Raw genomic sequence first — 13,442 nt, 5'->3', positions numbered from 1 at the left:
CATGCCACTGCCATTTGCTTAAAGATATTGGATGGGAGTATCTCCCTTCCTTGGCATCATTGCAGAAGCCTCATGGCTTTGTAGCAGTTGTGTTAAATACTAAAGGAGGGCACAGGTCTCCACTGAATCAGGTGAAACCCAGGCTAAGAAATGGCAGTAAACAAAAGGGCTGTGATTTTCTTGGCACGAAGGGGTCTCTAAACACTTGTTGTTTTTCTTCCTATGGAAGAGTATAACTGTGCCCTTAGTTTACCTTCTATAGATATTCTTCTACCTGGATTTTCAGAGCAAAGGGGGCTAAAGGGGTCAGAAATAATAGGATCAGGACACATTTTAGAGATCAACCAGCCTGACCAACTTGTTTTCCAAACGAGGCCACTGGGAGGGGCAAGCAGATGAGGTGTCCTGCTCATTCATCATGGCTGGTGGGCAGTGGCAGTGCTGAAACTTTCTGAAGCTCATCCCTGAATATGTTTGTGGAGAGGCAATGTCAACCCAACAGGAAAGGAGGAGGCTGACGCCAGTGGTTTCTATGGAGTCGTCACAGCTTCTGTTCTTGTTATGAATCAGGGCTGCTTCTTTCAGAGGTTCTAGCCCCATCCTGTACACCTAATTCTGTACTACTACATCATCACTCAAGGTAAGCCTCCTGAAGTGCAGGGCAAAAAACACTGGCTCCAAGGGCAGTGAGCTAGGGTTCCATGAAAAACAAAGCTTCAATAAAATGAGGTGGGAAAATCCTGCTCCTCTCCGGGAGGCATTCTCCAGCCAATGGACCCAGTGTCAGAGGCACAGGACTCTGAGAACACTCTAGGTGGTGTTGCCCTGCCTGATTTCCCTCCATGAGCCTGGTGAGACCATGGGAAAGCGGGTCTGGCGTGCGGTGAATAGCAGAGGCTCTGGAGCCAGACTGCCTGGTCCCAAAGCTCAGTTAGCTTTCTCCTCTTATTGGCTGTGAGACCTTGGGCCAGCAGCCAACTTCTCTGTAGAATGTGGATAATAATAGTACTTTGTTCCTAGAGTTGCTGTGAGGGCTCAATGAGCCAGCATGTGCACAGAACATAGAACCTGTCTGATGAGGCTAAATGCTCTGTTAAGTGATACAAACAGTCAGGAAACGGGAAATAAGCCAGCTCAGTGCTTCTGTCTCACTTGGATGTTGTTGGTTCTTTGGGGCCTATTTGGAAATTAGGTTTCTTTAATTCCATGGTCCGTATATTGGTAAGCGGGGCTTCTAAGATTTGTTCAAAGGACTCATAGGATGCATTTTTGGTTTGTGTGTGTAAGCTTCTCTGAAAACAAAAACAAAAACACAACTTCATTTAAAAATCCCCTTAAATCTAGACCTTGAAAGTAGAGGCAGTGTATTAAGGAGGCTGGGAGTGAAGACAAGGGCTTTGTAGCTACATGGGTCTAGGTTCAAATCTCGGTGCCTCTACTTTGCTGCTGTGTGATCCTGTGTTACGTAACTTTTTGAAATTCTGTTTTCTTATTGTTGAAACAAGGATAACACCACCTACTTTGGTGCTGGGAGGATTGAGATGTACATATAAAGTGACCAGGAATAACTCTGTGATTATTCCCTCCAGGTTCTGAAGATGGGCAAGGCTTGGAAACTGAGAAACCCTTAGTGAGTGGGGCCCAATTAGCTAGCACATCCCACTAATTTTAAATCAATCCTTTAGAAAATACTTTTCTAAGAGCACACTTACATAACTTCTGTTATTTCCCTATTTTCCATCTATACTGAAATACTTCAAAGCACACAGGGCAGAAAAAGTGTGTGGGCATGAACTGAGTGCAATTGAGAGTGTGTCAATCGAGGCTCCACTGACTGGCCAGGTGACAGTGGAAAAGCCACTGAGGGTGTGGGATGAGGGCTGTCCCTGCAAGATGCTGAGAGGGCACGGACATGAGGACCTCTCTGATGCTGGCCCAGCCCCTTCATTCAGGGATTTTACTAACCACAGTTTTCCTCTTGTTTTAGGAGGGTGAAACTTGGTTGACGGCTTGCATTCACTAGCTCTCTATATCTCTAGTTGATTAGATATCAAGGTGATATCTAATCACCTTGTGCCAAGAATTGACTCATTTGCAAAGCAACTTGTAACTAATGACACTTCAGCAGTCTAACCAGCAGGCCAAGCATCTTGGAGGTCTTAGAAAGAGGTTACTAAGCATGTTCCCACAGCCAGGTTAGAACTGATGCTTCTCCTGTGGGTCTGAGGGCCAAAACCTTGACCTTATACTCAAAATCAAAAAGCTGCAGAAAAATCACCCCAGAAGCCAGCCAGTTCTGGCAATCTTCATTCAAAGTTTATATTCAGACACACAAAAATTGCTATCTCAATTCTTTAAAAAAAATTTTTTTTAATGTTTATTTATTTTTGAGAGAGACACAGAGTGTGAGTGGAGGAGAGGCAGAGAGAAAGGGAGACACAGAATCTGAAGCAGGCTCCAGGCTCCGAGCTGTCAGCACAGAGCCTGATGCCGAGCTTGAACTCACAAACCGTGAGATCATGACCTTAGCTGAAGTTGGATGCTTAACCAATTGAGCCACCCAGGTGCCCCTCAATTTTTAAAATATTGAAACAGAAGGACTCCCACACATAGCCACTAAGTGTGACCAAAATAGCTAGTTTATGTCCCTATTTTGGCCAAAGGGCTGTGAGCTTCTCAATTGTCTGGTCATCGCTAATCAAACAAATTTAGGGTTATATTTGGCTTACTTGTGAAAGGAAATTCCTTAGAAATGTTATATTGGGATGGGGTGGGAGTAAACCAAGTTTCCTTAATTATGTGTATCTTTAGAAAGGTCACACAAGATGGAAAAGGGAATTGACACTTATGCCAATAAAATCCTTAAATACTACTGAATGTGAAAGATCAGGAAGTTTTGTTCTGTATCTGTGTAATATTAATGTTAGTATTAATTATTAAATAATAATAAAAAATTCATTTAATGTAAATATTACATTAATGTCACATTAATTCAATGATATTGAATTTTAAATAAAATTAACCATATTAAAATTAATGTTATTATTAATAATAACAATATAGTGTAACATTTCTCTGGGGGGTACTAAAAGGCTTTTCCAGATTCACTCATTGGAAGTAAGAGTGGGACAAATCACTATGTCTGCATTTTGGTTTTGCTATTAGGGAAGGAGGGATCCTTGTCTCCCAGAAAGGGAAAATGTCAGTGCACAGGGAGGAGCTATGTGACTATTACACTCAGTATATAATAGGATTAACCGATTCAGGGAATTAAAGGAGGAAGTATTAACATTAATTGTTCTTTATATATAATTTACATAACCCTCACAGCCACCCTGTGAGGTAGATTTTATAAAGAAGGAACCTAAAGCCAGCAACTGTTACTTGACCTGCCAAGTAGATGTCTGAACCAAGAATGAAACCCAGAATTGGGACATCAAAGCCCTAGCTTATGGCCCTGCACCAGGCTTTCACTGACCAGGGGATTCTAGAACTCAAATATTTGACTGAGTCAAGCAAATTCAATTATAATATGAATGACATTATTGTATTATACTTTGAATAACTGAATTTGATGAATTTTAATAACTAAATGTGAATTAGATCAAATTCAAATTAAATTCCAGCAGCCAAATACATTACCAAATACAATACATAGCAACACCTGCTAGGGAGAGGGGACAAGGGGGGAGAGTAAGGCTGCTAAGCCCTTGCCCTTGGAAGCTGACGTCCTTGCAGTGGGGAGACAGGCCTGTGCAGAAGCTGTGAGCCCTCTAAGGGCCACATGCAGGGTGGGTGGTGGAGTTATCTTGGAAAGGGCTCTCAGAGGAGGGCCACTAGAGCTTAGGCAAAACAGGAAGGAAAGAGACCAGCCGGGGGATGGGAAGAGGGGCAACATTGCTGGGAGGCAAGGGAAGGACTGCCTGGCACAGGGGGAGAGGAGGAGAAGAGGGGCAGCCCCCCTTTTACAGCAGAGGTGGGGGGGATCTACAGAGCAGAGCCTCAGGCCCACGGAGAAGAATGAGCCTTGGCATAGTCCATGCTGTCTGCAAGAGACACGAAGGGTGGAAAAGAGAAGTCCTGAGGAGGCTGGAGGCAAATGAAGAACTCATGTAAGCCATCCTCCATTCTTAGGTGAGGGCAGAAGAAGTCTCCAGTGAAAGCAGATTTGCAGAGGCCTGTGATGGGCACAGTAGGGAAAGGCCAGCCTCTGGACTGGATTGTGTACCCCACATGGCAGGAGTCAGACTTTATGCTTCTTTTGAACACACACTTAGCACAGTGCAAAATGACAACAGACCAGCATATGCTGGCTAGGACATGTCATTAACTTTCATGTACTTTATTTCATTTCTCCCACTCACATGGCAGTAAGTGAAAACCCAGCTGCACAGCTTCTAGAACCATGAAAAGGCCTGCCTAGAGAAGCTGGGCATGCTCAAAGTTTATGTGCTATGCACAAAGGATCAATAAAGTGCTGGGAGTGGGATGGAAGGTGACCATGGAGTTAGGTAAGGGGTGAGACCAGGCTTCGGCCCTTGTGAAATAAGGCTCCATGTCAGCACTAACACAGGGACTATTTAAGAGTATAACTTTCACTTGAGCCAACTTGATCATCTTCCTGAGCTTGGTAAGAAATGGTTTATATAGTAGGAGACACGTATTATCTCCATTATCTCATTATTGTGAAGTTTTATTATTCACTTTACAAAACGTTAGGTGCAGAAAATGATCAAATGCACTTTGCTAACAGGAAAGCTTTAAAGATCTCATGGAAACATGAGATTTCTATAGCTTTTGAGAGAGAGGATGGTTTCTTTAAAACTCTGTTGGATTTATTCAGGTAATGTACTTAACGCAGTGCTTGGCAAATAGGAAGCACCTATGTTTGTGGATGCTACTATTGATCTTCCTTAAGGGCAATTATTAAATAGCTGCTCCAGATTTTTAAAAATCTAAGCTAGGGGCACCTGGATGGCTCAGTCGGTTAAGCATCCGACTTAGGCTCAGGTCATGATCTCGTGTTTTCGTGAGTTCAAGCCTCGCGTCAGGCTCTATGCTGACAGCTTGGAGCCTGGAGGCTGCTTCAGATTCCATGTCACCTTTTCTCTCTGCCCCTCCCCCTCTTGTGCTCTCTCTCTCTCTCTCTCTCTCAAAAATAAACAAACATTAAAAAAAATAATAAATACATAAAAAATTAAAAATTAAAAATGTAAGCTAAAACAAGAGAAAACAAGCCAAAACAAACAAATCCCACAGTCATTAAAGAGCAGCCAGGAATGATACTCACTTTTCATAGCTCTTAATTGCCTGTTCCACTTTTTGCTTGTAGATATTGAGCTTGACTCCTTGGGGGTTAATTAACATCATCTTATTTGTGTCATTGCACACATGTGCCAGAGGGAACACCTACACACCAAATACCAAAGGAAAGTGTCATTTGATAGGTTAACACCTTCAAAAATGATCTACACAGCCATAAAGTATGTTTTTCTGACTATAAAATCAATATAATTATAGAAAAATTAGAGAATACAGAAAATCATAAAGAAAAGAATCAGAGATATCATTGCTAACATTTTTATAATTTTAAAACTATAGATATATAGATACGGTTTTTTTTTTTAAAGTTTGTTTTTGAGAGAGAGAGTGAGAGTGGGAGAAGGGAGAAAGAGAATCCCAAGCAGGCTCTACACTGTCACAGTGCAGAGTGTGACACAGGGCTGTAACTCACAAACCATGAGGTCATGATCTGAGCTGAAATCAAAAGTCAGATATTTAACTGAATGAGCCACTAGGTGCCCCCAAACTGTATATTTTTATTATTTATTAAAAAAATTTTTTTTTCTTTAATCTGTATTTTTGAGAGAAAGAGAGACAGAATGTGAGTCGGGGAGGGGCACAGAGAGAGGGAGACACAGAATCTGAAGCAGGCTCCAGGCTCTGAGCTGTCAGCAGAGAGCCCAAACCGGGGTTCGAACTCACGAACCGTGAGTTCATGACCTGAGCTGAAGTCGGATGCCCAACCAACTGAGACACCCAGGCACCCCAAACTATATATTTTTAAAATTACCACCACCACCACACACAAAACAACTGTTTCATGAAACTCTAGCCAGAATCAAGCATTATCTTCATAAGCCCCTGTCAAATTGATGAGAGTGAGCAATTTTTAAGAAAAAGGTTCCCCTTGTTGCTACTTTGTAAATTACTACTTGGGCTAAACATCTTTTTCATATATTTATTTTACATTTGATTTTCTCTTGAAAACATATGATTATAGTTAACATCTGTTGACCATTTTCCTTGTCAATTTATAAGATATTCTTATAAATGTCAAATAGAGAAGCCTTAGTGATCATATTCAGGAAGAACAGCGGAATACCAAAAAGAGAAGTCTCCTTTCTAGTCTTTCTGTCTGCACTTGGTGCTTGCTTCTGAGTTTGGGGATGCCTATGATTCAATGCCATCTTAATAGTACCTATAATGGTATATATTTATCTATTTACCTGTTTGCATATTACTTATATCTCCTTAGTAGAATGTAAACTCCATCAGAGTAGAAATTTTGTTTTATTCACTACTGCATTCCTATTGCCCTAGAACATTGCCTGGCACATAGTGTGCCTTCAACAAATATTTGTTGATAAATGAATAAATATATGTTCATAAAAAGGTATATTTCATATCTTAATATTTAAACAAAAAGAAAAGTCTAAATAACAGAATACCAAGCTATAATATTGTTTCAGAATTATATATTATTCCAACCATATGCAGCATGTAGGCATTTTGAAAATGTGGGGAATTGCTTTTGAGAAGTAAATCTTTACTTTCAATCAAGATGATATAGTTCATGCTTTTATGTTCCCTCTTGCATCCAAAATCACACAAAAATAGTATTGTTGTTATTAAGAAAAAATGCATACAACAAAAGGAAAGAAAAAAAGGTCAGATGCATGGTTGATAAATTTCTAGATAGAAAAGTTGACCAGAACTGTGAACAAGTGAGCAGGGCTAAAGTTGTGGACTTGTTGACTCTGTGTCCAAAGATGGCATGGGAACACGGTTCCTGGAGAGCAAGCAGGACTATGAGTGTTCTGTAGGATGAGGGCCCAAGGCAGGCTCAGTGCCTGAAGCCAGTGCTGGTATGAGGGTCTCTGACCCCTGGAAGAAGGCTCTGCCAAGTGAGAGAGGGCAGTGATGTAGCCTCACCACCCAGAACCAAACCAAGCCACCCTCTGAATCTATCACATGCCAGTATCACTGTGGAACAAGAGCTCTAAATGCCAATTAAGGGAGTCAGGGGATGGATTTAGGCAACTGCAAAACAGAAGGAGAGAGAAAAAAAAAAGATAAAAAAAAAATCTTGTTAAAATGAGCCACTGTACTAAAATTCTAAAATATACAATGAAAACATGCAAAAATGATAGCTGAGAAAATCAATAATCAGAAAGTCAATTTAGAGAAGAAATTAATTCCATGAGCCATCTGGACTTCATATTAATTATAATTAAAATTAATAATTGTTAGGTCATTCAAAGAAGTAACTGTCATATAAAAGTACAAAAACATATAAGAAGAAATGGATGGGGAAAAGAATATTTTAAGGAATAGAATTAATCTTGGAAAAAATGGACATTGAAACAGAAGACTATTAATTTTGAAATTTAAACATCAAGACTAAAACAAACAAGATAAAAGGCAAAGATGCAGAAAACTAAGGAGAAAGAAATAAAGTTAAGAGCTGCAAAGTCAAACCTCACTGCTTGTCAGACACATGAATTCAGTACAACCTTTGTCAAAGGAAAGGGGCCAGAACAGTGGGTTAAAAGGTGAGTCGACTAGACTTTGAACACTGACTGAACCTTGCGGAAATGAAAAAAAACAAAACAAAACACAAACAAAAACAAAAACAAAAACAACCCCCCCCCCAAAAAAAAAACCCACAACTCTCTAAACAGAGCTACATATCACAAAAACTTTCAGAGGAAAAAGAAATTGATCTCAACAAAATGAAAGACCTTTACATTTTTATCATCCCTGGAAAAAATATCCCTTTAGAAGTCTATAAATAGCTCTCCAAGAGTGCCAACATTTGGCTCAACTGCAGACCAACACCACAAAATATTTAGCAACATGATAACTTATATTAATGTTCTACTTCCCTCTTTTGTGGTTTTGGATCTCATGCCTTGCATGGCCATCATGTACTTCAGTGTGGCGGTAGTTCAAATTTGGCTCGTGTGCACCCACTCTCATTCCTTTCTGCATGCAGATTTAGGGAAAGACAAAGTCATACTCCACACCTTAAATCTGTGGTCTTAGTTTTTACAACATGGTGGTCACGTGGAGGTCCTATGGGATATTCTCTTTATGATGTCAAATTGCAGTGTGATGATGAGGTCATAAGGGGCATTCTCACAGGATTTGAGGGATCAGAACCATGCCCGCCCAGCTTCTGCAAGGAAGCATGTGGGGAGGACAGAGAAATTGACAGATCTGTTTGAAAGAGAATGAAACCTGACCACACCACCTTTGAAAATGGTTTACTTATTACCTCTCATAATGCAAATCAAGAGAACCTCTTGGATAATATTTGATAACAAAAGAGAGCCTCATGGTATTACTTCAATTCTCCTGAGAGTAACCTAAAAGAAGTCTTACCAAATTGGTATTAAAATAATCACTCACTGTGTGAGAAAATTTTAACTATGAGAAAGGGAGGGAAAGGAAGAGAGAGAGAGAGAGATCGAGAGAAGGACTGGGGGGCGGGCAGGGAGGGAGGCAGAGAGAGAGAGAAAAAGAGAGTGGGTCAATACATGGACAGTCAATTCCGGCCAATTCTGTTAGAATTTTTCCCACTGTTAGACCAGAGAAAACCCATAAGCAACCTAATTCTGTCAATGGCTCAGTTGGGTAAGTGCCCGACTTTTAGTTCAGCATGATCTCACAGTCTGTGGGTTCGAGCCCCACGTCAGGCTCTGTGCTGACAGCCCAGAGCCTGGAGCCTGCATTGGATTCTGTGCCTCCCTCTCTCTCTGACTCCCCCCCCCCCCACTCGCTCTTGCTCTCTCTCTCTCTCAAAAATAAATAAACATTAAAAAAAAGAATAATGTTGTCAATAATGGTGATAGTGTTTATCCTTTACTCTCTGCCAAGCACTAAGTACTCTCTACATATTTTCTCATCCAATCCCTGTATAGATATATACATTGAACTGCAGGTTTTCCGATATGGCTTTCCTCTCCACTAAACTCTTCAGTTCTTTATTTCTTTAAAAAAAACCCTAGTTTTCTCCATAATACATGTACAAAGTAACCATTTATTGAATATCTGAAAGACTGAAACTATAAATAAAATAATGGCCAAGGCTCAAAAAAAATTTTAAGTTTATCTATATTGTAAAACATAATGAAGTCTGGATTCCACCAAATTTGAATTCTTAGTAATTAAGGCACAGGATAAGTGTAACTTGCTATTTTTAAAGAGATATTTGCTAGAAACATGAATAATGTGAAGAAGATTTTAAGAGATTTAGCTTACATAAGAAAACTATTCTGAAACAAGAAAATAGAAAATTAAAATGAAATACTATTTTCACAGAACAATTGGCAATTTTTTTAAGTATATTGCTTTTAAGTGATAACAAAAATGTAGGTAAATAGGCACTCTTAAAATTCCAAGTAGGGGTGACTGGGTGGCTCAGTCAGTTGAATGTCCGACTTTAGTTCAGATCATGATCTCACTGTTTGTGAGTCTGAGCCCCCACATCAGGCTCTGTACTGACAGCTCAGAGGCTGGAGCCTGCTTCAGATTCTGTGTCTTCCTCTCTCTCTGCCCAACCCCCCTGCTTGTGCTCTCTCTCTCTCTCTCAACAATAAATAAACATTAAAAAAATTCCTCTTAAAAACTGAGAACAAACCGAGGGTTGATGGGGTGTGGGAGGGAGGGAAGGGTAGGTGATGGGCATTGAAGAGGGCATCTTTTGGGATGAGCACTGGGTGTTATATGGAAACTAATTTGACAATAAATTTTATATATTAAAAAAAAATTCCAAGTAAACTGTGCAATGTGGGGAATAATTAAACAAGTTGTAGTAATTCATATTATTGAATATTGGTACAACCATTTAAAATTAATCCAAATATGGTCATTACAAGAGAATATGTTCATAACATATGCTAAATGAGGAAAGCAGAATACAGAACTGTACGAACAGCTATTAGTTGTTAAAGTCATACTACAGGTTAGAATTCCTCCCGACAACGTTCTGGGTTTATCAGTAATCCCACATTTTGAAAATGAGAAAACAGTATGAAATTGTGTGTTTATATATTTATTGTTCAACCCTGACTGAATTCACTAATTTCATTTTTTTCCCAACTAAATCAGTTCTTCCAACAAATATCCCAGAGCTTGCTGCCAGATTGGCCAAGGAGAGGTCTGATGGGACATGTGTAATGAAAACCCAAAAGCCATGCAAATCCTGCATGGGTAACTCTGAACGCAGACGCAGTGGCTTTTTAGACAGTGCAGTTGCACAAAATGCTGAGTGTAGAAGCTTAAACGTCTGCTTTCAAACTGGAACATCTCCAGTCTCCAAAGAACAAAGGAAAGCAGGACCACAGAATTAACTGGCAAAGAAGCAGTGTGTCAACAAGATCACTCATAAACCCATGACAATATGTTACTTACTACAGGGTAGATTATGTCTCACATCTTTCATCTAAACTTTTAGAAAATAAAAGGTATTTTTTTCCAATGTAGTGAGCATTTTAATTGGCATAGTAGATTAAAACTTGTTGACTTGGAATAATGTTCACTGTAGACTGCTGAGTAAAAAATGAAGGCACAAATCTGTACATTGAGTTTGACTTCATTTTGGTAAAACAAACACAGAGAATAAAGGATATATAGGTAGATAAAAAGGTCTGGTCTGACAACCACCAAGTGATTCATCAGTGGTGGAAATATGACTCTACTGTTTCCTTCTTTTTCACTTATCTGTATTTTCTAATTTTTAGGCACAGTGAATATATTTAGCTTTTGCAATAACTGTCCTTTTAAATTTTTAATTAAGATAAGCCTTTCTATCAATATATAATTGCATTATGTTCAATGTTACTACATTTGAAAGCAACAAAATGCCTGTCCTTCACAGCATCCCTAACCTCTTTGCACTTAGCTTCATCAGCTAAATGATGAGATGAACAGTAACTTCACTAAGTTGCTCTAATTTTTAGATAGATACTTTGTTGATATCAAATGCTTCACTCAGTACCTAGTGTGAGGGCTCTTCATGTACTATATTAATGGGATTGTGCCATGACCTGTCAGGAGTAAATGACAGAGCCAGTGTGCAAGTCCAGGGTATCTGACCACAGAACTATGCACGTAATGAACCCAGATTAGGGCAAAGGAGGAAAGCCTTGATGGGAAGCTGTTAAAGACATCATGATGTTGATGATGATAATGTAAACTTTCCAATGATAGATTAATGTTCCCAAATTATTTGGGTTTTTTTCTGAAGCAATTGGCAATAAAGAGCTTTCAATTCCAGATTTGTCAAATAACTAAAACAGTTTTATTTGGTATATGACTTGGTGAAGAACTAATCTTTTTGAAAGAGCTAAGGTAAAATTATCTGGTCCGTTGGAAACCATAAGTGCCAGTTAGTATCTTGTAATGAAGAGTTGCTAGGGCAACCTCTCTGCTCAATACTTCATTTCCAAGGTGACAGCTTTGATGCTGGTCCAGGAAACATTGAAAACCAAAGTAGCATTGTGTTCCAGAAGAAGAAAGAGTCCATATATAAGTCATGAATGAAACAAAGAGCTGGGGACAAAGCCAAACTCTGCTTTACAATTCGGCCCAGACAGATGTGGCCATACACACAACGTAGGAATAGGAGTCAATTAAAATTCTTAATGAAGTGGGTTAAGATTCATGTTTCCTTTTCAGCTCCATTCTATTTTGTCTACTTTTTTTGTCCCACTAAGGGAGACATATTTTTAGATTATTGTTTTCCTATTCTTCCTATTTATAAGTGAGGGTCTCTTCCAGCCAGAGAAAATGTTAAGGAATAAAAGTGTGCTTTGAGAGTGAAATTGCAATTTACTGCAGTATATTTCTATCATCATCATAATTCTTGCTCTTACCATTAAAAATGGAAGAAGGTGGGGCGCCTGGGTGGCTCAGTTGGTTGGGCGTCTGACTTTGGCTCAGGTCATGACCTCGCGGTCCATGAGTTTGAGCCCCGCATCGGGCTCTGGGCTGACAGCTCAGAGCCTAGAGCCTGTTTCGGATTCTGTGTCTCCCTCTCTCTCTGACCCTCCCCTGCTCATGCTCTGTCTCTCTCTGTCTCAAAAATAAATAAATGTTAAAAAAATAAATAAATAAAAAATGGAAGAAGGTAAGCATGCTGGGTAGTGTGCTACTTACTCACAGGTCTGTGATGAGAATTTACGTTGCTGCAAAAGGCACCAAGCACAAATGTCTACATTGCCACAAAAGGTACCAAGCACAAGTGTCCATGGTGGAAGGCAACTGAAAAATGTTGATCCTCATCCCTTGACTTTGTTTTCTAGAGTCAGAAGACTAGAATGCTCTCCTAAAGAACAGGATCCTCACTACTCTTCCAGTTTTTCCTTCTTGGAAATCACTCCATATTTTTCTCTTTCTCAGCCCTACATGGTTTAATCCTACTTAGCTGACTTCAAAAATAGCCTTGGGAGTGCCGGGATGGTTCAGTATGTTGAGCATCCAACTGTTGATTTCGGCACCTGGGTAGCTCAGTTAAGCAACTGTTGATTTCGGCTCAGGTCATGATCCCAGGGTCATGGGATGCAGCCCTGTGTCAGGCTCTGCACTGGTCATGGAGCCTGCTTCAGATTCTCTCTCTCTCCTCTCCCCTGCTCACACTCTCTTTATCTCTCTATAAAAATTTTAAAAGTTTTTTAAAAAAAAATTTTAAAAAGAGAAAAAATAGCCTTGGATTCACTGCCATTGTTGCCACCTGGGTCACAATCACCCAGGCCTTGCCTCCTGACCAACCCTTACCTTCCCAGCCTCAAACCTCTCCAACTTTTCTGCATATTGCAGCTAAAGCCCAAACTTTATCTTCTCTCTCTTCTGCTAGAAACCTTTTGGTTGTCCTCAGGTTGATATTCCAAACTCTTAATCAAGGCCCTTCCTTTACGAGTGTTAACACCAAACTTTCTTTGGAATGACAAACTTTCTCTGACCCTGAGACTTTGCCACCTGCTCTCTCACTACTTAGGATATCCCTCCCCACTTCATCACCTCATAACTCCTTTTCTGCTCTAGGCTCTGAACTCTCACAGCCAAGTGTGAAGCCTCTTTGACAATGGAAACTGGGTTAGGGACCCCTCTTGCATCTTGACTTCAGTACTTCCCACTTGTCACATTTAACTAGAACT

At 39.9% G+C, this 13,442-nt stretch overlaps 1 protein-coding gene across 9 annotated transcripts in view; it reads right to left on the bottom strand.

Moving 5' to 3' along the window:
• Nucleotides 1-13,442, bottom strand: part of VWA3B (von Willebrand factor A domain containing 3B) — a 217,789-nt gene that overhangs the window by 50,512 nt on the left and 153,835 nt on the right. For all 9 annotated transcript variants that reach the window (XR_009248713.1, XR_009248714.1, XR_009248712.1 and 6 more), the window contains one exon: nucleotides 5,291-5,409. Coding sequence is in view for 2 of the 9 variants with exons in the window: in XM_058684344.1 (XP_058540327.1) it covers nucleotides 5,291-5,409 (119 nt within the window). In the remaining 7 variants the exon portion in view is untranslated. The remainder of the gene's footprint in view (nucleotides 1-5,290; nucleotides 5,410-13,442) is intronic.

This window comes from Neofelis nebulosa, chromosome 9 (genome assembly GCF_028018385.1).
Source record: "Neofelis nebulosa isolate mNeoNeb1 chromosome 9, mNeoNeb1.pri, whole genome shotgun sequence".
Classification (NCBI taxonomy): domain Eukaryota; kingdom Metazoa; phylum Chordata; class Mammalia; order Carnivora; family Felidae; genus Neofelis; species Neofelis nebulosa.
The sequence above is the reverse complement of the archived record's forward strand: the minus strand, read 5'-3'. Positions and strand labels throughout refer to the sequence as shown.